Here is a 25,905-nt window from a genome sequence, read left to right as displayed (position 1 = left end):
GGGGGTCTTGGCTGAATATTGCCTGGCTCAAGGAAAACTTTTGCAAGTTCCTCTTGGTTGGCAGCTGCCATTTCCAGCCAGGTGGAGGAGCAACCACATGGCCCCCAAGCCCTACCAATCTGTTCCAGAGGATTAAACTCCCCCACCCAGACCCCCCAGCCCAGCGGAACTGCAAGTAGCAACTGACTTGTTTGCCAGTGCGCCCTGGGCATCCGCAGACCATGGAGCATCTTCCGGCTGGGATGCAGGAATAGCTGGACCACTTGAGCATCTCACCCAGGCACCGGCCGCTTTCCAGGCCCCAGCCAGCCAAGTTGTGCAGTCATAGCTGCCCGTTACATGTTCGTGTTCGTGGCTGGAGAGGGTTTGCCTGTCCCCTCTTGGCCAGGGAAGGGACCGACCGACTCATGCTCCGGGCGATGGGGTGGGGGTAGAAAGTGGCTGGAAGGGGGCACTGAAGGGCGAGGCGGTCTTGGAGGGCGATCCAGGAGGGCTAAAAATTGAGTACAGGGACTGGGAGGGGGTCCATAGCAGGATACAAATGGGGGGGGTTGCCTGGTAGAGAGCATGGCAGGGGCATGGGGCACCGGAGTCAGCACCAGGGATCCAGATGAATGAAGCTGCCTAGTGTTGGCCAGAGTGGGGGTCTGTCCGGTTCCGCCTCCTCTGGCTTCCGTCCAGGGTCTCCAGGCGAGGTCTTTCTCAGCACCTCATCCTTTTGAAAACCTTCTTCGTGCAAGCCAAGGCTTTGCAGTTGAGAGACAACCTGTCCAGTGGGGTGAAACACTAAGACTGGACTTGGAAGAAAAAGAAAGGCATCGATGGGGGAATGGGGGAGACCAATTTCGGTCCCATGTCCTGAAGCCGTTTCAGTTGGGCATAACGGGAAAGGGGGACATTGCACAAAAGCGAGGCAGCCCCCATCTTTTTTCCTGCCCTGGCCTCAAAAGTGCCACTAACCATCAGAATCTGCCATCCCCTGCACAAATAGGGAAGCAGGGATTTGGGGACTGAGGAGGGCAGAGTTTTAAAACCCCAGCAGTGGTGCTATAGCGCTATCTGCAGGACAAATTGAGTCAGAGAACCACCCATGCTTTCCCATATGGCCAATGGCTAAGCCCCTTCAGTACTGGAGTGTGTGTGTGTGGGGGGAATTGGAGGGCCCTGGGCCAAACCTGCACCCTCAGTTACTAGCCTTGGTATTGAAAAATGATGTTTGCAGAGGTGGAAACAAGTGTAGAAAATGGCAACCAAGATGATTAGGAGGTTGAGGCACTTTTCCTATCAGGGATGGATAGAGAGAGCGGGGCTTTTCTGTCCAGAAAAAAAGTCAGCTAATGGGAGACGTGATAAAGAGGTTTATAAAATTATTCATGGGATGCAGCCAGTGGAAACTTTTATCGTCTTCTTCCATGATACTAGAACTCAGGGACACCTATGAAGTTGTTGGGAAATAAGGACTCTGTAGAGATAAAAGGAAATACTTCTTTACTCACCAAGTAACTCACCAGTACCTATTGCTTTAAATATTTGCTCCTATAAACTACCTGTGCTTCATGCTGTCTAATGTCGGTCCTAAAATTATGTTTTGCTTCATCATTTCTTCAGCTCTGTATTGGATTCTTGCTAATGCTACATCTTTGTAAATTTGCATTTATTTACCCCATGGCATTGTTTATGGAAACATCCTTGATGCTGATTGTACTAATCTCACACTGTGTAATCCACTTGGAGTCTCAGTGAGAAAGGCAGACTATAAATGACATAATTAAAAAATAAAGAAATGGAACTCCCGCCCCAGGGAGCTTTGTCCATCTCCCTGTATCGTCTTCTGCCAATGGATAAAGACCTTTGTGTTTGGCATACCCCCTGTAACTTTTATTGGACCTCCCCCCCCCTTATGTATGCATGTCTGTCTGTTTGTATTGAATTTATATTTAAAACACTCTTTAATGTTTTGATGTTTGCCACCTTGGAGACATTATTTGGGCAGAAAGATAGCACAGGAGTAAAGAAAACGTGGCATTCGCTGCAGGCGGAGATAGCGAGGGCCAGGGACATAGGGGGTTAGACGGATTCATGGAGGTCCCTCAATGGCTACTGGTCTTAGTGACTGAATAGAGGCTCCATATCCAGGAGCAGCACTGCTGGGAGGCAGTTGGGGTGGCGGAGGTGGGAGAACTCAGCCTCTACATCCTGTGTTAGCGAAACAGGACGTTGGATAGACCTTCACCAGGCTGATCTGCTAAAGATCTTATGGAACGGAACAATGTTATGTTTATGATTAAGCTGCAAATGGCAGGTGCCCTTTGCTTTCTTTCAGGCCCACAGCCAACTACAAAGTTCAATAAACCTACAGGTTAGGCCAGTTCACAGCAGCCTTCACTATGGGGCTCAGCTTAATATGTGATACAATCACGTGGAAAACAGTCGAGATTCTGCTTTCTTGCAGTCTCTCTCCCACCCAAAGAACTTCACTCCTTGGCTCCAGAGAGTATGTGCAAAGCCATAAAGGTGCCTAAGAAAGACATTTTTGTATTGTCGAAGGCTTTCACGGCCAGAGAATGATGGTTGTTGTGGGTTTTTCCGGGCTGTATAGAGATCTCTCAGTGACACAAAAGATCTCTATCTTTTGGTGCTACACCTCTGAAGATGCCAGCCACAGCTGCTGGCGAAACGTCAGGAACTACAATGCCAAGACCACGGCAATACAGCCCGGAAAACCCACAACAACCATCAGACATTTTTGAGCTGTGGGGAGAATTAAGGCCCCCTCCTTGCTCAGTACTGCAGCCTAGACCATGTTACCTCCCCCCAGAGCAGACTCTATATATTGACAGAAAGGCAGGCAGGCAGGGGGATATCCACAACCCCTGCCTCCCCCACTCATCTGAGCAGCTAACGCTCCTTTCAAACACAGGAGGACAGAGCACACCCATTAGAGCTTATTGAACTCTTGCGAGATTGTCTTTGATAATTCGTCAGGCAAAGATACTTACCTACCCCCTTGTGGGCTGAGAAAGACAGGCCTTGAGCCATGCTACTCGTGAATAGCTGTGGAAGAGCCAGTCAGGAGTGCCATGTGTTGCTACCTCGAGGCTGCTGGTGTTTTTATAAAATGCTGCTTGCTTTTTAAGTCTTGGGCGAGTCACACCCACTGGCTGCTTTGTGCGTTTCTCATTTTTGGATTGCACATGCGTTTTGTGGCATTTCTAATCTTAGAAGACAGGAAACCATCCTGGTGCAGGAAATGGGTGGAAAGGCAGGCTACTTGATATTTTAAGCAAATAGTAATACTTTTTACCTAGGACAAGGGTTCCGGATACGAGACAAACTTTATTTTTTAATAAAGGTTTGTTTCACAACCTAGGGCACAATCTGCAAGCCTGATAAAAATCGCTCACTTAAGAGCCTTCGCCATTGAGCAACGTTTGCAACATTCCCGGTTGGTCCAGTTAATGTGACCCCTTCCTCGTGTGTCAGGTTCACTTTCTTTTGATGCCAAGGATTCAGGCTGAAGATGTCAGAGAGAATGGAAAAGCTTGCAATGTTGGGCTGTTTGAGTTTGTCCGGATAAAAGGCAGTACACGCAAGACTGGCTTTCAGATCCTTTTGTGGCCACGTGAGCTGTTTCAGGTAGGAAGGGTGGGGGATATACACAGCAGCTCCCCTAAACCAACTCCATGGGGAAAAAAGCAGTTTCATCCTGTTTGCACCCCTCTGCACGCCCAGAGCTGTGAATAAGTAAGGGCCGTATGTACTGTTTGAGTATCCTACCCATTCCATACCCCTGAGCGGCACCCAGTTTCTCTTGGCACAGTTTAGAAATACAAGATACAAATACTGCCGTGGTTGAAACAGCAGCAAGCGTTACAGGTTGCTGCCTGAGTTCAGATTTGAACCAAGACTGCAAGACAAAGGTAGGCTGACAACAGGGTAGTCGGAAGCATACTTCCTCTAGAATTAGTTCTCTCCCCTCTCGTCTCCACTTTAATTGCAAGGCCACGTCTGCGATTCTCTGCTTCGGCTTAGAGATCTAGCAGCCTGCTAAACTCACCACTCCTAGCCCGGTGAGCATGTATCTGGTTTATGACATTTCGGACAACTGCAACTTGCGTTAAGAAAATAACCTGTCATTAGCAAACAGGAAGATTGCTTATTCCACGGGAGGGGCACAGCTGCTTTGGAGACTCCAGGCCTCCAGCATTTCAGATAAAATAGGGATATGCTGCAGTTCTTCTACCACCTCTGCCTTGTGAGCAATGTCCCACAGAGACTTCAAAAATCTCTTCTAACTGTATGATCAGTGTCCACATACTAGCAAAACATTTCATCTCATTGCATCTAGCTACACTTATGGTGGAATAGCAGAAAGTCAAATATTCACCAACATTTACGGTGAGGCAGAAGCAGAAGCACTTGGATTAAGACATGTTTTTATTCCCATTTATGCACCCTATCCTGCACCCCTGATTAACTTCTAGAGAACTGCAGAGGGTTCAGTCATAAGGGCAGCTTTAGCAACATACTAAGACTCGGTGTCTTTTAACTAATGGAAGCTGGCTTTCTTAGTATTATCCCCTAGCCTAAAAGAATGCAATACAGTTGACTTCAGGCAGGGATTGGTGCGTGGCTAGTGAGAGTAGGGGTGTAGCTTCTTCCTGTAAGTCCTTGTTCCTTGGCTGTGTATATCATGTGGGGTGGGCGGTGGCAGAGGCTCTAGGATCTCAAAAGTTAAGCAAACAGAATTGGAGGAGATGAACAATGCTAGCGGCAATAAGACTTCAGAAGCAGTTAAACCTTCATTTCTTGGTTCTTTTTATTACGGACAATCGTGTCTTCCAGATTCTCGACCAGCCGTCCCACTAAGTAAGCAGTCCCCACTTCCAAATCAAGTCATAGCACAATAGCACAAAAACCATGAAATGCAGAGTACCTCAGACTCCATGCGTACAATGCAGCAACTATGTATGTCTAGCGCATTATTACCCGTACAAATCACATGCAATGCAACACTACAGAACAACACACATAAAGATCCATGCCCAAGAGGTGATTTGCTTATGAAACACAGGGAGGAAAACCATGCACAGGATTCATGACTAAGCTAGATCTTTTCACTTCCACACAAGGCTTTGAAATGCGTAACAGGGGATTTGCTTAAATGGAGTACTTGCTATTAGAGGGTAGCTTGAAGGGGTCAGTCTAATTTTAGACGTGTTGCACACACCATCCAGTTGCCCTGCACATTTCTCCAGCACAACATATTATGGTACCTGTGCCTGGAGGGCCCTCATTAAGCAGAAGAACGTCTTCTAATCAAGGCTAGAGAAGCATCGCAGAGAAAGATGCAGCCTTCTTATCAGTTTAAGGGAGCTTTTAGAAATTGTATTCCTGAAAACAGCTGGCTGAGCTTTGCCAGAGGCAAGGCTGAAGGACTAGGAATTGCTCTCAGTTTTGGATAATGGAAACAGGCTTGACATTTGCCCATTCAGACTCTTGCTGCACATTCCTATTTCAATACAAGGATTCTCAAATCTACACCAGCCCTATAGATTTCATCCACAGCCGTTTCACAAAGCAATAATGCAAAACAGAACATTTGCTCAAGAGTTACAAAACCTCACCAGGTCTCTCAATTGCCTGAACGCATCCTCAGTAACCACAGCAACACACAATGAGTTGTGGCACCTCACCATTTTAGACTCCATCCCAGGGATACAAGCTACCCGAGATAAGGCAGCCAGCATGAAGCAATTCCAGACACAGAAAGACAATCGCAGAAGTTCAAATATACACATGTTAGATACTAACGATCATGCTCTGCAGATGTTGTTGCATGGTGAGCATTTAAGGAAAATTATGGGAAACCCTGTCCCCGATAATTAAGACACCCCTTTGTGCAACATATGGAGGTCACTGCCTCCGATATAACACTGTGGTAGGCAAAAACTACCTTGTTCTTTAACATTATGGGAGGCACTGCACCCGATAATGTGACCTAGGTTCTCGTGGCACAGCATGGTACTGGAAGTTTTGCATGGAAGCTGCCACTTTTGGTTCAAGCCCAAGATTAACACGAGCTCGCAATGGCTTCCGACAGCTTAAGAGAACCGATGCCTTCCTTTAGCCTCTGCAATGGCTGGTAGAAAGAATCTGTATCTCCCGTCCTCAACAGAAGGGCCGGACAGAAACACATTTCTCACTGCTTGTCTTCCCCCATCATTTTCTGGATGACAGCGAAACAAGCCCGGCTTGCCCTGGGCTCCTCTTCCACCTCTGGCTGCTTACGAAAAAGCAGTCTTCCCTCCGGTCTCACACTCCTAACTGAGGCTGCTGTTGAAGGCCACTGACTGCTCGGGGGCAAAAGTTCCAGCACCACGGTGGTTTGTACTAGCAGATGCTGCTTTATTAAAAAAACCGACAGTATAACTGTCATAATTATGGAAGTCACTGCTTCCGATAATTATATTCAGTAGAAAAACAAATCCCATTTATAGTGAACACTGCCACTGATAAATAAATAACAAATAAATACCTCAGTGTCGTCCCAGCAGAAGTTAGCTTTGGGCTAGCAGAGAGACTCCGAAACAAAGGACGGAGTACAACTCAAAAGGCTTGCCGAAAGAGGAAATGGGATACCGGGTTAGCTTTTAAACTAGCACAAGACAGCCATTCAAGGCATCGTCAATGTCAGTCTGAGGAAGAAGAAGGGAAGCCCCATCCTAGGTGCCCTTTTTCCTTGAGAAAACAGAAGGTTGACTTGACCTGTGTTAGACCAACCAATGAGAAAAAGGACCCTAGCAGCCAGTGAGATCCGGAAGACCCCTCCGACCCAAGCTAGAGATCAATTCTTTTCAGTTGCTTCAGTCTCACCTTCTGCTTTCCCAAGTCATAATGTAACTTTCAACATTGCTCCTCACAGCTAATGCAGTTACAGAGGCCACTTGGGACCCTGTGTCAATGGGCTGCTTTACAGGTGTCTCCTCTCTACTTGAAGGAGGCTCTGATTGGGTCAATATCAAGGGAGCTCTTGTCGAACCCCCAGCTGGGACAGAGCACTGAGGAGGAGTCAGGAGGGGCAGTCTCATTTCATGTCACTCTGAACTGCTCTACATTTTAGAATGGGCTTCTTCTGAAAGTCCCCTGAGGGGGCTAAAAGTAATTTGTTCTGGGCTACTGGGCGGGTGGGGAGGGGCTCACGGTTGCTGTACTTCAGAATTAAGTGCTCTGCATCCTCAAAACTCATTGTCTATGTCCCAGATGTCACCCGAGAGTGCATTAGCAGCCCCCTGAATCGTCCACGTCGCCAGGGCGAGCTGGTTCCTCAGCAGGGCTTCATTGACGGCGTTCTGGTTGGTCCGGAGAAGAGTCAGATGGTCCAGCAAAGCCTGGAGAGTGTGGGAACCGGAGCCAAAGAAGATGTGCCGGAGCGGGTGGTCCTTTGGAGACACGTACGGGGAGAGGAAGTGGTATTCCACCTGCGGAGCAAAGCAACAACAGTCACAACTGCACTGGGGCTAGGCAACAGCCACTGGGAAGCCCCAGTAGAAGGCAATGCCACTCATCAAAATGTTAACTTGCACACCACGTGTTTCGGTCTCCAGGCATTTGACTGGAAAGACCAGACTTGATTCGAGTGGCTCTGTGAGCACAAAGAACTTGGCTGGCCCTGGTTTATGCTATGGTTGTAACAGGACTTGGGAATTTGGCTCGAGGTTCCCACTGGAGAGCCATGAGGCTCTGTCCAGGATGGTCAGGCTTTCCTGCCGCTGCCCTGGCGGGAGGGGGAACAGCAGGGGAAGCGAACGGCCAAGAAAACACCCATTTTGGATTCCACCTCTTTTGATGAAGACTCACTTTCATGATCCGGTCATTCAAAGCGCGGCAAGCATCCTTGTTAGTCAGGTCGGTGTTTCGGATGGCGTTCCTCAGGTCATTTGTAGCGCGGCTGAAGTCCCCACGAGCCACGTAGAGCCACTGAAGGCCCAGCCCTAAGTTCTGTACAAGAGAGGAAGTGGCACTTCAGACGTTGCGGCAAGTAATACCGATCAGGAGAGCTTCCGCTGATTTTTAAGCCTCAGTCCCTCAGACAGGAACATTGGAGAAGCCCAGCAGTTTCGCCTCCAAGTTCAGCAACAAAACGTGCCCAACAGCAGACAGTGCCTCCGACAACACAAGTGAAGAAGTGAGCTGTGACTCACGAAAGCTCATCCCCTACCACAAATTCTGTTAGTCTTATAATTGCTACTGGACTCTTGCTCTTTTCTACTGCTACAGGCAGACTAAGACGGCTACCCGTCCTGATCTGTAACAACACAAGGCAGTGGGAATACTCTAGAAGGAGCAGGGCTCTGACCAACCTGCCAGCAACATCTGTTTTCAGAGGGGAGGGGAGCTTCCAGAGCATCTGGCTGGCCACTGTGGCAAACAGGATACTGGCCCAGGGGGACCACTGACCAGTCCCAGCAAAGTTTCTTATGGTGGGCTGCCACTGCCTCAGTTTCAAGAAAGAACTTGGCGATTCCCAATTGCCAACTCGGCATTCTAGACATGAGTGGACTTGTTCCATGGGAGATACTTCTACTGTATTTCCCTTTTACAGTTTCCCAGCAAACAGAAAAATATAGCGTAGAAAGGACTGGGCTACAGCCCGCCCCAGGGGGCTTGTTTTGTCTTTGCAGGAATTTTCAAATTAGGGGTTGCCAGCTCCATAAAGAGAAATTCCTGGAGATTTGGGGGGTGAAGCTTGGAGAGGGACCTCATTAGGCTAAAGTCCACCCTCCAAAGCAGACATTTTCTCCAGAGGAACTAATCTCCATGGGCTGGAGATCACTTGTAATTCCAGGAGATTGCCAGCCATCACCTGGAGAGTGGCAACCCTACAACCTGAGTGATACCCTACTTCTTGCCAACATGCTATATCTTGGTCCAACAAAGCTGTGATCCTACTACTATGACCAGTTTTATCTTGGAGCCAAGTTTATTTATTTATCTATACTTATATCCTGCCCTCGCCACGATAGGGCGGTTATCAGAAGTAAACCCCAGGGTACCCTGAAGAAGGCTATGGGGGAAGGAGTATAACGTGGCTGGCAGAACTTGTTCCCGGCAAAGAGGGAAGCCAGACAGCGCGCTATGGATGCTTGGGCTATCCAAGCAGAACCACCTGCCCAAGGTTCCTGCACCGTAAGCAGCTCTTTCAGCCACCGCGGGAAAAGCCAAGACACAGAACCACTGCTCAATACAAAGTTAGCTCTTGACCAACACTCGGGTGAGACCGACCGCAGCCGAGTTCCTTCTGCACTGCAAAGGACTAGATGTTAAAGCATTACAGCGAAACAAGTCCAGCAGCACCCTGAAAACAATCTTGTAATTTTTTTGATTTTTAATATCTAACATAAAAAACTACAAAAGACTACAAAAGTACAAAGGGGGAGGAAAAAAAAGGGAAGGGGGGACTGGGAAAAAGGGAAGAGCAACTTCCAACAACAAACGCTACACTACATGTCTTGTATTCCCTTCATGCTGCAATTTTTCTTAAAAGTTAACTTTCTAATATGCTATCAGATTGGTAGATCTTATACAATACAGACTATATTCAGGATCAGGTTTTCCTCCCCGCCCCCCCCCCCCCCCGTCTCGGTCTCAGTTCTCTCTGCGCAGCTGAAGCAGCTGCGCCTGCTCTCTCCTCCCCCCCAGGAGCACCCTGAAAGCAAGATGTTGTTCAAACTCAGCCATTTGTCGCTTACCTGCAAACCTCTGTGGGAAGCCGCTAACTTGAACACGAAATCACGGAGTTTGTCATCGTAGCTGCTGAAGTCCAGGTACAGTTCGTGGTCGTGGGTCATCCTGAGTGCCATGCGGCCAGCGATTTCGGCAGCGGCACGGATCGTCCTGTCCAGCTTCTCGCTGCTCAAGCTGAAGAAGCTAAGCAGCTTGTCCAGATTGTCCTCGGTCGTGCTCAGGTGAGGATACTCTTTGCCATCCACCTAGGGAAAAAAGTACAGCTTTAGAAGCTGAAGAAAGCGCTGCGTGGGCATTTGCTCTGCGGCGGCAGACTCACAAGGCAGCCAGCCCCTCTGGGGCAACCAGTTTCCTGAGCCCTTCTTTCATTTTCTGCTGAGACAAAGTAGCTCTAAACTACAATACCGGCACTGACTCCACATTTCCATCTAGCTAGCATTCTTGTGCTGCCGTGCTTCCCTCCCAAAGATCTTACAATGGTGAGCTACCATACAGCATGCTACCCAGTGCTGATTGGAACAGAATTTCCCCAACTAGTCCGGGGTCTGCATAACACATAATCCTGTACGAGTACTTTGTTCCCTTTACAAGAAGAGACGAATGCTTTATGAACCAGCTTGGCTGGCCTAACAGGAGCCTAGACTGGACTTTGGCTTTCTCCCCAGGAAGTACCCATGGTGCTTTATAAAATCTCAGCCACCATTGCACATAACGATAAACTGGGTCCAGCTAGTTGGCTTGAGAGTAGATGTCCAACTTTTCAGCCAGAAACCTTTCAAATGGAGGTAAGGGAGTCTCAAGCTGGAACCTCGCATAGTTGAAAGCCTACTTGCTGCCGCACGTAAATCCTGTAGCTCGAAGAAGGTCTTGGACCCTTTGCTTACCAACCATCAGGGAATGGTTATCAGTCATCAATTAACACCCCAGCCAAAGAAACAAGCCTCAATCTGCCCTAGCTTTTAAGTTTTCATTGATGAGCACAAGGAGTCAAGCTTTAATCCATGCTCAAAGTGGTATGTGAGCAGAAATGCAGTAGTTTGGTGTAGTGCTTAAGAACGCAGGACTCTAATCTGAAGAGCTGGGTTTGATTCCCCACTCCTCCACTTGGAAGCCAGCTGGGTGACCTTGGGCTGGTCACAGCTCTCTGGAGCGCTCTCAGCCCTACCCACCTCAGAGGGTGATTGTCATGAGGATAATAACAACACACTTTGTAAACCGCTCTGAGTGGGCATTAAGTTGTCCTGAATGGCGGTATATAAATTGAATGTTGTTATTGTTATTGTTATTATTATTATTATTAAAGAGCTTACATCAGTGAATCTGAAGGAAATGGCCGGGATTCCAGAATATGACAGGAAGGCAAAGCCCGCGTTGTCCATACGAAAGGGTTCCCTGCAAGAAACACATGCCATTTCAACTACTGGACTTTGCATTTTAAAGATTCAGATGCTCAAAATACCAGTTTTCTTCCGAGCTCATGAAATCGACAGGGTTGCATATATGCTGTGAAATCCGCAGAAGCAAAGACACCCGCCCCCCCCCAACCAGGCCAACCCAGCGTGAGCAACATTCTCTGTTTAAGCACGCCGGTTTTCATTTAAAAAGAGAACAAGTAGCCCAGATGGGTATGCTAACCTGCAAGTGATGCCGAGAGGCTCAGAAGCCAGAATGGCTGCCTAGTACTTCCCACGCCTAAATTCTAGCCCCCTTGCTTCTTCTCAGCAGAGACAGAAACAGAACGATTCTGATTCACAGTCTAAGCAAAAATCAGTGTCCCGTTATAGCTGTAGCACTGCCCTACTGCTGTACTGGGCATGCCTACATCTTGGAGGCGGAGCTCCTACTTCTGTATGTAGAAGGGGCCAAGGTCAATTCCTGAGCAGATGGAGGTAAGGAACTCTTGCAGCTGGATTGGGACAGTCCCAAGACCAAGACCGTGGAGCAGCAACGCCAGAGCAGACAAATCTGGGCTACGTGGACCAACGAGCTCTGCTCTTATGAAATACTATTGTACTTTACACTGCCCATAAGGGGAAAAGAGAGAAAGCTTGGCTCCTAACACCTCAGCTCAAGAAGAGCAGGTTTTACTCTTTGACAGAAGACTGTGATTGGGTATTAACCTATCCTAACAGCAGGAAAAACAAGCATCTCACAGACCACTTTCATTCCAAACACAGAAGTCAGGATACTTACTCTTTACCGGCCAGCATGCCATCCAGACGGACTGGCCCCTCCACCTAGAAGAGGGGATGAAACATCACCAAACGTTTTCTTCAATTAAGGAGTGTGGGAATTTAGCAAGTGTTTTCATTTCAATCATGAAAGAGTTAAACTGTTTGTGTTACCTACTTAATTAGTAGACATACTTTGAACGTAACCATTAGAGCTTCGAGTAAGATTCCCGCCATAGAAAGGGGAGTCACTATGCATAATGAAGTAGGATTAGGATTTTCTATTGGGCAGTTAAGTTTATTGGGGGCAATTAATTGATGCTATGCTCTGAAGTTTTATTGCTCTTTGTTCACTTCTTCTTCCACCACTTCCACTACTTCACTTCTTCTTGTCTCTACTCTAAGTCACTTATCTAGCAAGATGTAGTAAGCTTAGCAATTTACTATTTTCTCCAAACGTAACCCTAATTTTTTATCCTTTAGTAAAGTATTCTTACAGCTACACTGGAGTGTGTGTTTGTGAATCTATTCACATTACTTCCAATGTGCAATCTTTGCACAATCTCTGCTATATTTTCCTACAAGGAGACCCTTTTAGCAATTCCAAACAGAGGCTACTTTGCCAAGAAGCACCCTGGTGGTTTTGAAAAGCTCCAAGACTTTCAGCATTCAAAGGTCTATATTGCAAATCTCTCAAGCCCCAAATGCTGCTTGGCTGCTGCTCCTCATGGGCAAAATGAGTCCCTGCTCTTGTGTGCCAAAGAGTTAACCTGGTTCCAAGCCACAGAATGCCCAAGGAAGTGACAATGTCACACATAGCTAGTGCCATGTTAACGCAAGCCAAAAAAGAAAGTGCACCTTGTGGGAATGCTCTGCCCAACCCCCTAACCCATGCCAAAAAAATTGCTACTCACAGTACTGGCTGCGTCATTCAGAAGCTTTTTCAACATGGGGCTGGCAGAGAACCTGAAGTCACGTGAACCTGTGGGGTGCAGTTGAGAAACATCAATTCCAGAGGCTCTAGCCAGTGTGGTGTAATGGTTAGCATTTTAGACCTAGGATCTGGGAGAGCCAGGTTCAAATCACTATTCTGTCATGGAAGCTCACTTGGGCAGTCTCAACAGTCTCAACCTAGGTTGTTGTGAGGATAAAATGGAGAAAAGGAGAACTATGTAAGGCACTGTGTGCATCCCCTCCGGGGAGAAAGGCAGAGTATAAAAGATGCAAGTGAATAAAAATCAGTGACAGGCCTAGGGAGTTGCATCATGGAAGAGGCTGTCTCCATTTTTTTCATCAAGTGCCTGAAGCCTTGCATGAATATAAAGTGCCTGAAGCCGTGCACGAATATAAAGCCAGCTCTCCTCTGATCAGGCAGGCTGTACTGCACGGACTTCTTTTGACAACCAACCATATCTCCTGGACACACACAAAAGCTTCCCATTTCACAACCAAGGAGAGTTTAGAGAAGCAAGCTCAACAAGCACTCCAGGACTGCTTTAGGAAGAAGTGGCTGTTGGATCTCATGTCTAGGGCCCTGCTTTGTCGAGACCAGCAATTACAATCCACAAAGCCATTTATATACAACGCCAGAACAATCGCCTGTCCGTTCCAGTCCTCTCTACTCTGACTGGAAGGAGCTTTCCAGGCTTTCAGCCAGATGAAGGGTCTCTCTGAACCCCCACGCCCCTTTTAACTGAGATGCCAGGGGCTGAATCCTCTAGTTTGCCTTTTGGTAAGATCCGGCTTTGGACCTGGCACTGCCCATCCAAGACGACGCTGAACCATTACCTGTCACTGCTGAATCCAGGTTGATATATGCAAAAGCTTTCAGGTGCAGCGTAGCAGCATAGCCCTGAGCAAGGTGAAAACATACAAGAGCAGTTAACTATCTGCATACTGCTCTGCTCAGAGAAGACCACCCCAGCTGTCAACCCCTACTTGCCTCCAGCCATTCTGTGGCACCAACGGCTCCAAAGTCGCCGGCACTCCAGCTGGCAAACACGAGGCTTCGGCGAGGCCTATAGCCTTCTGGAACATGGAAGAGGACAGAAATATAATACTTGCCGGTAGAGTGGGATAAAAAACACTGTCACAGCAACCTAGAGGCAAGACTCTTACCGTTTTTCACGAGCTCCGACACTGTACGGGCAAGCGCCAGTAAAATGGAAGTTCCCACCCCAGCCTTCGCGGCTCCAAGCCCCCAGGAATCCCGCTGGGCTCCAACCACAACGTACCGATCTGCAACATAAAGGCCAATGCCATTAGCACACAAGGACTCAAAGTACAACCTCAAGCTCTACACACACACACACACACACACACACACACACACACACACACACACACACACACACACACACACACACACACACGTCACTCTATATGTTCGCTGGAAGCTCCAGCCAGTGTGATGGTTTTAAGTGTCTACACTAGAACAGGAACATGACCCCAAAGCTTTGTTGGGACCCATTCACTTGGGAAAAAAATTAACCTACCGATGCTGTGTGCTGCCAGTCATTCTTCCCACAAACACACAAGGCTTGGGTCGCTGGCCTTTCTGGCTTCACTTCAGAATTCATCCTGGCCTCTAAAGATGGGCCGTTTTCTTTCTTCTTGGCCTAAGCCAGTGCATTCTGAAAAGCCAACTTGTGCTGGGCGCTGGCTGCCACTGAGCTTTGAACAGCTGCTGCCTGAAGACTCGGTAACCTGGGGAATGCCTGGATGTGCCCTTTCCTTTGCGTGTTCAGTTCTACTACACTGTCGATGCGGAAAAGGGAGGAGTAGGTTTTCCTACTATTTTGTACAAAAACGCCCTCTCAGTAACGCAACACGAAGTAAGGACTCCCTGCAACCTGCGGGCCTATAAGAGCACAGACCACAGTCCGTATCAGCACAGTTGACTTGACTTGTTAAGAGTAAAGTGAGTTTGTGGGCTTGCATCCCTTCCTTATGGACCGATTCCCAGTACTTGATCACTGCACCTTCTTTTCTCTCTCACAGACACACATGCGTACACTCTTCACACAGCTGCAGTGGCTCAGAGCTTACCTGGCTCCTCAAAACCTTTGACGACACCAAAGACATTTAGGATTCTCCTCTCTACTAGTTCATTGTTGACTCGGAGACTAACAGTTACTCCAGCAGCGTCTTTCGAATCCAACTTGCAAGGAGCCTTGAATGTCCCAATCCAAGTGGTTGGACAGGCTTGCCCGTTCATGTGGCTGAGAAGTAGAGCCCACACTTGTCACCCCTGTTTTGAATCTGTTCCTCCCCAAGACCTTGGCTATCTTTCAGGACTCTTTCTGTGCTTGAGAGCAAAGGGAGTTATGCTAAACATGCACACAAGTTAATCCTGTGGCAAGGTTGGCAGGCAGAGATTTAGACAATAACTTGAATCCTGCACGGTTCAGGAGGTGAAGATGTCACCACTTAAACCACCTGCAGCTTACCAAGACAGAAAGCTTGGATTTCAGCTGTTTTCACAGCAGGCAGGAGCCTTGCGCACATCACCGAGAACAGCTCTGGATTCCACATGAAAGCACGCCCGTGACCAGACGAGGTGCCTCACTACCCTTTGGCCTGTACCATGGCAGCTCAAGTCTTTTTTACAACTTATTTTACTCCCTCTTTGCTAGTTGTGCAAAAGAGTTATACACAAAGTTCCAGTTAAGTGCAAGACTGCTGCTTACATTCACCAGCAGTCATACTTTTAAGCACCAGAACCATGCCGCCAATCTTTCTACAAACTTCAGGTGCGAGGAGTTGGCGTGGTCTGCGTAACTGACCGCTCTCCACGAAGGCGGCTCCCCAGATGCCGGAAAACACACCAGCCATTAGCTTACCCTTCTCCCCACCAAGCGGCATCATCTTATGAAGTGCCCCTGCTGGAGAAGCGCTCAGACCTGCCCGTGGGCAAGCCCCTCCTCCTCCTCCACCAGAAACAATTTGGCTACCTGGTGACTTCCAAGTAAGCCTCAAGGCAAGCAGGAAGCACTGAAGCTTGTTATGTGGCACCGCTGACTCCCAAGGACAGCAGGAATACAGCTGCCCGAGTTTTGAAAAAGGAAGAACCATTTTTACCTGAACAGCTTATTTGCAGCTGATCTGGAGATGGTCTGCACAGGAACGCGGGGCAACCCGGAAGATTCAGCTGGCGGAAACTGGGTATGGTTGAAAGAAGGAAACCCTGGGGTGAAAGGGTCACCAGTCCCAAGGTGAGCCTGCCAAAGGGAAAAGCAAGAGTTCCAGGAACAGTGACGTCTAGGGGCACCCGGGAGCAGTAGAAGATTACTCCCGTGAGGTGGTGCGCCTTGTGGTTGTATTTACTCAGGCGGAAGCCCGTATGTTTGGCTTTTGATTCCCATGTGCACCTAGGGCTGAAAATCCACCTGACCAGGAAATGCCGAATTACTTCCTGCGTTCATTCGAGAGAGCTACCAGATACTCACATGTCCAAACTGCGCCACACCCTCTCCAAGCTCCCTGTAGTCAGCTGGGGAAGGGAATATCAAGACTCCGACAGCACCCCACTTCTGGGCGTTGGCCACCTAGGAGAGGCGTTTGGAGAGGTGGTCAGCAATTCTCACGAAGCCAGCCAGCAACCAGCCATTTGCCATGCTCGAGCCAAGAGCCTCAACCCCTTCTGCAGCCACGGTTCCTCTCTTCTGCACCCCCTACACTGCCCCTGGGACGACACATGCTTGACAGGTGGGATTTTTTTTGCAAGCCAAAACATAAATACAGTGACATCCAGTGTGGGGTAATAGCTAGAGTCAATGAAGAAGGGAAGACCGCACTAAGGCAAAATGAAGAAAAGAAGGCAACTGCTGCAAAGGGAAGAATCTTTAACAACAGCACAACCCCTACGTGTTTCACATAAAGCTTTGTCAGGGGGAAATCTTCCAAAGTCCTTTTAGTGTCTTTCCAGTGTATGCACAATGCACAGCGGGAGTTATACTATTATTAAAGGTTCTTCCTTTGACACCAATTGTCTTTTTTTCTTCGTAGTGGCTAGAGTGACAGTCTAGGATCTGGGCGACCCAGGTTCAATCTGCCATGCAAGTTTGCGGGGAGACCTCCCTGATCTCATATTCCCAGCCTAACCTACCTCACAGGGTTGTTAAGTGGAAAAAACAAAGGAAAGAATGATGTGCAGTAAGCCACTTCGGGTCCCCTCTGGGAGAAAGACAGGGTGTAAACAAAGTTTTTTTAAAAAAAAACAAAACAAAACAAGTTGAGCTACAGTATGTGGCTCAGTAGAGAGGACGTCACCTACTACAGACCAATCCTCAACTTTGTGGCTACATTTCTGTATTGCTCCTTGCTATTTATAATATGCCTTGACCTGGATAGCCCAGGTGAGCCTGATCTCGTCAGATCTCAGAAGCTAAGCAGGGTCGGCCTTGGTTAGTAATTGGATGGGAGACCTCCAGCAAAGACCAGGGCTGAAGAGGCAGAACGGCAAACCATCTCTGTTAGTCTCTTGCCACGTAAACCCCACCAGGGGTCACCATAAGTCAGCTGTGACTTGAGGGCAACCCACACACATTAATAATATAAAACCACAGCTGGAACTACAGGAGAATTGCAACAAGAGAAACCAGGCCTCCTATGGCAAAGTCTCCATGTTAGACTTTGAAAAGCTCTTCACAGAAAGGCAAAGAACAGTGAAATCTGAACAGAAGCCAGAGCATCAGTGTCAAAGCAGAGATGATTTTTGGTTAAAAGGGCCAACAGGCAGGACATCAAATGCTTTCTGGAATGCTCAGGTAGCAGAACTTAAGTTTTATGTAAGACATCTACATGTACAAAAATCAACAGGCAAACTTGAGTGGATGCATCAAGCCTGCTCATGCTCCAAAAACGGTTGTCATAAATAATATTCTGCAATATAGGACCAATTCCCCAATCAATCCCTTTTAAGAAATGTTTAATTTTTTTGTTAATGTTTTTAACCGCCCTCCTTTTCCTGGGTGCCTCACGGCTGCTTACAACTCTGAATGAAACCATTAATAATATAAAGCCCCATTGATTCCCGCCCCTCCCGCCGAAAGAATGGGTGCTGTTCAAACCACATGAAAACCCCTAGCAAATGAAATAGCTTTGCAGCAGCTCCTAAAAGTTTCCAGGGATTGTGTCCCCTCACCTCCTTGGAAAGCCCATTCCACAAAGGGCAGTCACTCCTGACAAGGAATGGAGCATTGACTGCCACTGACTCACGGCTAGAGAGTAATAACTCATTCTTCCGTATCCTTTTTAGGACACTCATATCAATGAGACCACCACATTAAGATCACAGTGTTCAACCAACAGCTGGGAGATGTATTCATCATTACTTCCCCTTCTGTTCTAGACAACCAGGGAGCAGCTTGTCTGTTAGCTAGTTTTTTTTTTATCATCAAGAATGGCAGCACAGGCCTTCTTCAGACACAGAGTTCTGTGAAACCACCAAAGTGGACACCCCAAAGATCTCCACGGTAATTTCCGTTAACCGTAAGGCCATTAGCAGAATAGGACTTGCTGGTACCCTCCCCCCCACTCATCTCCCCCCAGATGCGGCTCCTGGGAGAGGGGGACCCCCCCAGGAACTGGAGTGGAATTGGGAAGACACCCCCTTTCTTATGGGAATCCGGTGCCACAGAACTACTGAGTAAAGGCACAGGAGGAGATTGTCAGCACAAAGCAGAGAATACATAAGCATTTCATTCTGTGGAGCTACAGGGCCATCACTGCACATTAATGGTGTATTCTTGATACCGAAGGGCAGCATTGTGCAACGATATTAAAGAACAATCTGAAAGGAGGTTTAGTGACTGCCTAGCCTGAAGTCATGAAAATGGTCTGCGTTCTTCTAAGTTTTGTTTTTCAAGAAACAGTCTAGAATCCAAGCCTGGTGTGTTACAGCAGGTCTCCTGGCGGTTATCTTCATGATTCATTTGATACCGATTCCCCCTCCCACTTTCTGAGAGTGCACTGCAAATATAAGGAGCCGGCCCTTTGTGATTGTTACCAATACAGTATTTTCAGTTTCCAGACCTTTCTGATGAGAAGCGGACAACTCTTACCTTCTCAGCAAACGTAATTGTTCCGGCTCTGACAATGATCACCGTCCCGCTTACATTAATCTTTTTCTCCATCAGCGTGTTGAAGTCTTCGCTGCGGCCAAAATTGGCATAAACTGGTTTGCCCTACGAGATAAAAGTACAATTGGACCTCAACAGATCTCTGTGGATCGAACCAAGGGGACTGCTATGCCAAGGCCTCTGCCATTCTTGCCACCCACCATTGTAAAAAAAGCCAAGGACCACCACAGCATAAAGTATGCCTGTCCATTTTGACCTTTACAAGGCAGCACCTGGTTCAAGCCTTGAGCTACGAGACAAGGAGTTCAACGCTTTGTCTCCTTTCTTGCCAACCCATTACCAGACCACCCTGCTAGCTAAAGCAAGCTCGTGATGCAATACTGGATGCTACACTAGCATCTTAAACCCCTGCTTGAGCAATCAATACACGCAAAACCAACTTACAGCAACAGTTCCATTTCCGCTGTATGCTACATAAGCCTCTGACACGTCAAGAGATTCTTTATTTCCACCTGGAATTTCCATCGAAATGACATTTGGAGAGCTAAGGGGAAAAGATATTGGCATCATGCATACAGATTTAAGCAGTGTTTGAAAAGCTCCTGTTAGGAAGGAACGCTAAGTGGGCTTCTAAGATACTGGATATCTGATCACGAGTATTGGGAGACTCTTCCAGTTCTAGTCTCTAGTTTTCTCTTTTCCCTTTTGCAGAGCACTGTTGATCCTGTGATCAATTACAGAATTCAAGAGCACCTAACAAAATAAAGCTACTCCAAGTCAGTTTCATACAAAGTATTAATCATACTGTAACAGGCCGTTGCCCGTGTCTAAAACTAAGCTTCAACTAGCCAGGAGAAAGATGGATCTCTCTCCGGGGAAGCCGAAAGCAGTTAGTCTTTAGACCTGTCAAACAGGTAAGTTCTTTGAACCAGCTGTTTATCAGTACATTTATTTATATAGGGTTCAATATTGCTTTGCAACTCTTTATCAAACACACAGACACCAATCTAGAATTTATTTCACTTTATTGAAATACACCCTAGTTTTTAATGAAGTAATCAAAATATAAATGGCTATTAATATGAATCCTATAACAACAGAACACAGAAAGGCAATAAGAAATAAGTTCACTAACATTTCTTAATAAATCCTAAATTTAACATTGCTCAAAGTTTCTATGAAATGCATAGGTAAAGATAGGTTCTCACCTAGATTCTCTCAAGAGATCTCTTCCATCAGTACTCTGCTTATTCTATCTGTGTTTGCAATTATATACCCAATCATATGCAAATATTTAAGGTCTATTCACATGATAGCACAAACAAATGATTGGTTTGACACTTCACTGAATATTCATAATTTCATAGTACAGCCTTCCAATTAGTTAAAAAATTATGTCATAGTCAGTACTGCAAAAGAAGACTATAAATCTCTGACAGGTGTCAAGAAAAAGCTAAGTTGGACGATCACCATTGGTTGAATCTCTGATAGAGGAACATCAATCTCGGTAGAGTCCACTATTTTAATTAATTGTCAAAGGATGAAAGCACACCTGTTGAATTACCTTACACATAGAAAAAATACACTGAAAGTTCATGCAAAGTTTAAAAGTTCATCTAGAGAATACAGAAGCTAGGCCTAGTATTGTTCAGTATTGATTATTGGCATATGATTTTAATCTATATTGGCATAACAATACATTGTTATTGCCATTCAAATAATTCACGATCATTATACAGTCTCCATCACCAGACCTATAAAGTGCTTAGTGCATAACAGACATTATTGGTAATGATCATTCCACTTCATACTATTATTTTTGTTTTGCCCAGTAGTTCAATTATTTGTACAATGGTCCAAATGGTCACAATAGCACATAGACAGAAACGTCCATCTGACGGGATGACCGGCTGACGGTCCTATTTCCAGATTCCCTTTTTCAAAGATGGAATATGTAGATTGTTCCGACATTATTTTCAAAAATTACAGACTTCCATTTAAATCACCATTATCCCAACGTTGGGTGCTGCTTCAAGTGAAGGCTGCATACCAACATAGCTGTTGTTATGCAGCCTATGCAGAAATAAACTGACTTGGAGTAGCTTTATTTCGTTAGGTGGTCTTGAATTCTGTAACTTAGCAATTGTCAGGACCCTCCGTTTTTTTGATAAATCCTGTGATCGAAGCACCACCTGCCCCAGCCAAGAGCCAACACTCAGCAAGCCCACCCTTTGGGATGAAGGAATTGGGAGTTTAGGGGACACCGAGAAGCCTGTTCCATGTTTTCCTAAAAAACAGACTTTGCACATACGATATGCCATACGGGGAGATCACCTAAGTAACTTGTGGGTTCTTCACCCCTCAGCAATTTCACTACACTGTGTTTTCAGGAGGACTCCAAAAGAGCAGGTACTTAAGAATGAGGAACCACACCTACCTTCCCAGAACCTGCAGCCTAACGTAGTGCTCATCATTCCAGACTTTGTCCAGCTTGTAGCTGCTAAACTCAGTGTGAATGTAGTTGGCCAGCTCTTCATCTCCGGCTGTGCCAGCCTCATGGGAAGTAGAAGAGACCCTTCTGGAAACAAGAGGATCACATTCAGTCGGCTGGCACTCACCATCTTGACAAAAAGCTGGCTTGTGCCACCTCGAAGGGTTCCTTGGTCTTACCGGACTTTTTCTAGGAAACTTGTAGTGCGCAGCTTCTCTGACAATATCTTTTGGAGATCCCCCCAGTACATCACAGGCTCGGGTTCTGGTTCTTCCACTTCAGAGTTAAGAGGTTCTTTCACATCCAAAGATGGACATAGGTTATTCTGACACGGTTGAACGCCATTCACACATTCTGCTGGTGCTGGCATCCGTGTACGGAAACTCAGGTAGCCAATCAGAAACCCTAAAGAGTTTTAGCACATGAGATGAATGAACTTCAGCTTTGTCAGATAAATGACAGATGCATGCCACTGAAGAGTCATAAAAAAACGGAAGATCAAAGGAGTGAATTATACTCAAACCCACTGTAACAACAAAAAAAATCAATGTATATAAATCTATCACTTCAATCTACCAGGACATTCCATCAAGGATTTAAAGGTCGCCATAGTCCTACAGAAACCTTTCAAAAACAAAATCCAACAAGCTGCTGAATTGGAATTCATATGCAAATTTGGATTGAATAGAGACTATGAATGGTTCTCATTATCAGAAGTAACTGATTTCAGAAGCAATTATCAGAAGCAAATTGATTTGCATTCACTCCCCCCCTCTCCCCTTACCCTCTCTATGTATCTGGCCAGTTCCTTCTTACCCTCCATGCATCTGACAAAGAGAACTGTGGTTCTCAAAAGCTTATGCTACCGTAAAGTTGGTTCGTCTTAAAGGTGCTACTGGACTCTTTAACGTATATAAAGGAAGCCTCAGCCTCGTCAAATCCAGAGAGACGAAGCGTTCCTCCAGGAGGTCTTGTGCTTTGCTTTCCCGCTTTATATCACACTAGCCAACTCTTGCTTCTACAGCATGCCCTCTGGGGTATATTACACCAGCAGAAAGCAAACCTGCCAGCTAAGGGCTGACTGCAAGCGTACTTATGAGCCTGCTCGAGGCAAGGCAAAAATGTGGAGTAGCAGACATTTCAGGACTCTTGAATGCTTTCGACAGGCAAAGGCGGCCCTAGCGAAACCAGTGAAGATGCAGACCTTCGCTTCCCAGATGACGTTACCAGGAGCAAAGCCCAGTATGTATTTCACCATGTCCTTGTTGGCCCCTGCCTGCACCTCTTACCTGCGAGTAAAAGTAGGGCCACTGCGGAGCAGATGCAGCAGAGATGTCGACTGGTGTTCCTTGACTTCAGAGGCCTGGTATGAACATGGTCGATCACTCCATTTTCACCTCCTTCCTCATCTTCAGCAGAAAGCTTCATTTCCACGTGGCTGTTGTCTCCGTCTGGCTGCCTGGCCAGACTGAACCGGGTATACGAGAGAGTTTCCCCTCCAAGCTAGAAAGGAAATGGTCAGTCAGCGCCACTGTATTTGTATCTATGATGCACAAGGCCAACTTAGCAACTCAAGCCCAAGACTTTCAGAAAAAAATACCAGTTAGCCCGATCAGCATTATTGGTTTTTAAGGAATCAAGTTGAGCTTTTGAGCGACCTCTAACAAAACTTGCAATTACTCCCTCAAGATGTTCTGCTTATAACATTCGCCCTCCTGCTGGTCCCCCTCAGATTTCAAAGAACCCAGGAAATATTCTGCATACGTGACATCGGAAACAAGTCCTTTCAAAAATTTGTGTTTACTCGTGAAATTACTTGGGGGCCAAAGACAGGGCTTCAGTACGCAGATCAGACAGAAGGGACTGTCCGGGCTTACGTCTTTCAACTGTCAGTTTTAAGTTTACTGTGTTCTATTCCAGTTTTATTTTATGAGTTGTAGATTTAGCAATTTGTGTACTTTATTTCTGTTCTGCCTTAACCCCCGTGGGGACCCACTGTTCTCCTCTCCTCCACTGTATCTTCACAACCATCCTGCGAGGTAGGTTGAGTGTACGATTGGCCCCAGGTCAACCAGCAAGTCCGTGGCAGAGTGGGGATTGGAACCCAAGTCTCCCAGATCCTGCTCTGACACGACACCATGCTGGGACAGTGGACATAGACATCAATGTACACAGTACAAAACAGGGCAGCTCCTTGCCCCAAGGAGCCTACACTTACAACCAGAGGAGTTATCCGTGTCAGTCTGTAGTAGCAAAATAGTAAAGATCCAGTAGCACCCGTAAGACTAACCAACTTTACTGTAGCACTAGCAACAAAGCCCGTTGCGTAAAAAAAATGCAACGGGCTCTAGCAAACGGTTGGGAGGGATGCGCTGTGCCGGGCTTCCCTGCCGCCTCCGTGGCAATATTGTCATGCTTTCCTATGGCATTAGGGTGCAGCTTCATTTGGAATACTGTGTACAATTCTAGTTGCTCTATCTCAAAAATCATCCAAAATGATCAAGAGATTGGAGCACTTTTCCCAACAGTCCAGGCTAAGGGGATTAGCAGTGCACTCCTAAACACGCCCTTCTCAGTCCACTGAAGTCTATGGGCGTAGAAAGGGGTGACTCTCTTTAGGATGGGAGTATAGTTTTGCTAGGCCGAGTAGGCCCATTGCACCAACTGATCAGCTCCTCCATTCATATTCAGGTTCAATTCAAGTTCTTTATAGGCAAGAAGAAGTCCTTCATAGTCTGGGACTCGTACTTCTCCCAATATACTCTGCTGCAACAGTTTCACTTATCTGAGCAAAGCCTTCTGCAAGTACCCACCCTGCAACTGCAAGACCCTTTAGAGCACTGAGCCTTCACGCAGAAATAAATGCTGCAGTGCGCACAGTGGGTCTTACTCCTAAGCGCATTCCCACGTGCACACTAGAGACCAGAGTGAACTTGGGAAGCTACTTGAGCCCTACAATAGCAGTGACTGCACCATTTCTCTCCAGGCACTTTGTGAATACAAAATAAAAAAAGATTCCTGTAGCACCTTTAAGACTAACCAACTTTACTGTAGCATAAGCTTTCCAGAATCACAGTTCTTTGTCAGATGCATCTGACGAAGAGAACTATGATTCTCGAAAGCTTATGCTACAGTAAAGTTGGTTAGTCTTAAAGGTGCTACTGGACTTGACTAACACGGCTAACTCCTCTGGATTTGTGAATACCTTTATCTCAGAAAAAGAAGGGTGCACCCAGGCAAGAAGGGCTCCTGATTTGCAAATGGAAAGAGTCTCTGCTTGCTGCCTTGGGTGGACCTCCTTGCCATGGGGCAGCGATTCCTTCTGCCCCTGAGCAAGCAGGAGAGGTTTGCAACCTCAGAGTCTCTTCTCCCCCTGACTTGCTCTGTCATCGAAGGCAGGCTGTCAACCTCCGGGTGATGATGAAGGTCTGGAATGACAACTCATCTCCAGGCCACCGAGATCAGTTCCCCTGAACAGCTGCTTAGGAGAGGGGACTCGATGGCATTATATCCAGCTAAGCTTCCATCCTTCCCTGAACTCCAGGAATTTTCCAACCTGAAGTTGACAACCCTACTTCCCAACCTCCAGGTGGTGGCTGGAGATCTCCTGGAGTTACAACTGATCTCCAACTGACATGATCACTTCCCCTGGAAGAGAGGGCTGCTTTGGAGGGTGGACTCTAGTGCATTATACCGCACTGAGGTCCCCAAAGCTCCACTCCCCCCCCCTGAATTTCCCCACCTGGAGCTGGCAACCCATTTGATCCTTTACACTGGAAAAGAGGGCTGTTTTGGAGGATGGACTCTATTGCATTATACCGCACTGAGGTCCCCAAGTTCTACCCCTGACCCCCCAGAATTTCCCCACCTAGAGCTAGCAACACACAAGCTTGCCTCCTGCTGCCTTTTGAAGCCCAGCTGGGTGGGGGAGGGGCAGCACAGCCTCTGGGACTCGACCTGGGTCTCCTTCGCTGCAGTTCAGTTGGCCGGCTGCCCCTAGCTCAGGAGGAGCCCCCAGCTGGCTTGGCTCAGCGCCGAGAGTTAAGGAGACGTGCTCTGCCCACCCGAGCTGTCTGTCGCGGGCCAGGCTCGGGTGCTGCTGGGGAGGGGAGCCAGAGTCACTGCCATGACAGCCACGGGAGCTGGTGGGCACAGGAGTGAGCAAACCATGCAGCGCCCACCTGCCTTGAACAGCCAGGAGGCAGCGGAGCGAGCTGGGCGCCTGCCTGCCCAGCAGCGGAGACCCGGCAGCACGGCTTTCCCCCTGCCCACCTTCTCAAAGGGAAGGGCTGCTGCTACATTTGGGGGCCGCCTCGGAGAGCTTCTTGGTGCGCCTTTGAGCTCTCGTTTCATTCCTCCTGCAGCTTCTGGCCAGGAGTGCGAACGCAAGCAGCAGGGCATGCGGAGGGAGGGC

At 47.3% G+C, this 25,905-nt stretch overlaps 1 protein-coding gene across 5 annotated transcripts in view; it reads right to left on the bottom strand.

Moving 5' to 3' along the window:
- Window positions 1-4,801: 4,801 nt before the first annotated feature.
- TFRC (transferrin receptor) overlaps window positions 4,802-25,905 on the bottom strand; it is a 34,778-nt gene continuing 13,674 nt past the window's right edge. For all 5 annotated transcript variants that reach the window (XM_054984016.1, XM_054984015.1, XM_054984017.1 and 2 more), the window contains 17 exons: window positions 22,781-22,994; window positions 21,671-21,896; window positions 21,438-21,578; window positions 19,445-19,544; window positions 18,983-19,105; window positions 16,367-16,465; window positions 15,999-16,138; window positions 14,967-15,139; window positions 14,037-14,156; window positions 13,861-13,946; window positions 13,707-13,770; window positions 12,833-12,900; window positions 11,941-11,984; window positions 11,058-11,139; window positions 9,753-9,992; window positions 7,861-8,001; window positions 4,802-7,481 (listed from right to left, as the gene is read on the bottom strand). In XM_054984016.1, the coding sequence (XP_054839991.1) occupies window positions 7,239-7,481; window positions 7,861-8,001; window positions 9,753-9,992; window positions 11,058-11,139; window positions 11,941-11,984; window positions 12,833-12,900; window positions 13,707-13,770; window positions 13,861-13,946; window positions 14,037-14,156; window positions 14,967-15,139; window positions 15,999-16,138; window positions 16,367-16,465; window positions 18,983-19,105; window positions 19,445-19,544; window positions 21,438-21,578; window positions 21,671-21,896; window positions 22,781-22,994 (2,304 nt within the window). In that variant the 3' untranslated portion in view covers window positions 4,802-7,238. The remainder of the gene's footprint in view (window positions 7,482-7,860; window positions 8,002-9,752; window positions 9,993-11,057; window positions 11,140-11,940; window positions 11,985-12,832; window positions 12,901-13,706; window positions 13,771-13,860; window positions 13,947-14,036; window positions 14,157-14,966; window positions 15,140-15,998; window positions 16,139-16,366; window positions 16,466-18,982; window positions 19,106-19,444; window positions 19,545-21,437; window positions 21,579-21,670; window positions 21,897-22,780; window positions 22,995-25,905) is intronic.

The sequence above is a fragment of the Eublepharis macularius genome, chromosome 6, assembly GCF_028583425.1.
Source record: "Eublepharis macularius isolate TG4126 chromosome 6, MPM_Emac_v1.0, whole genome shotgun sequence".
Classification (NCBI taxonomy): Eukaryota; Metazoa; Chordata; class Lepidosauria; order Squamata; family Eublepharidae; genus Eublepharis; species Eublepharis macularius.
The sequence above is the reverse complement of the archived record's forward strand: the minus strand, read 5'-3'. Positions and strand labels throughout refer to the sequence as shown.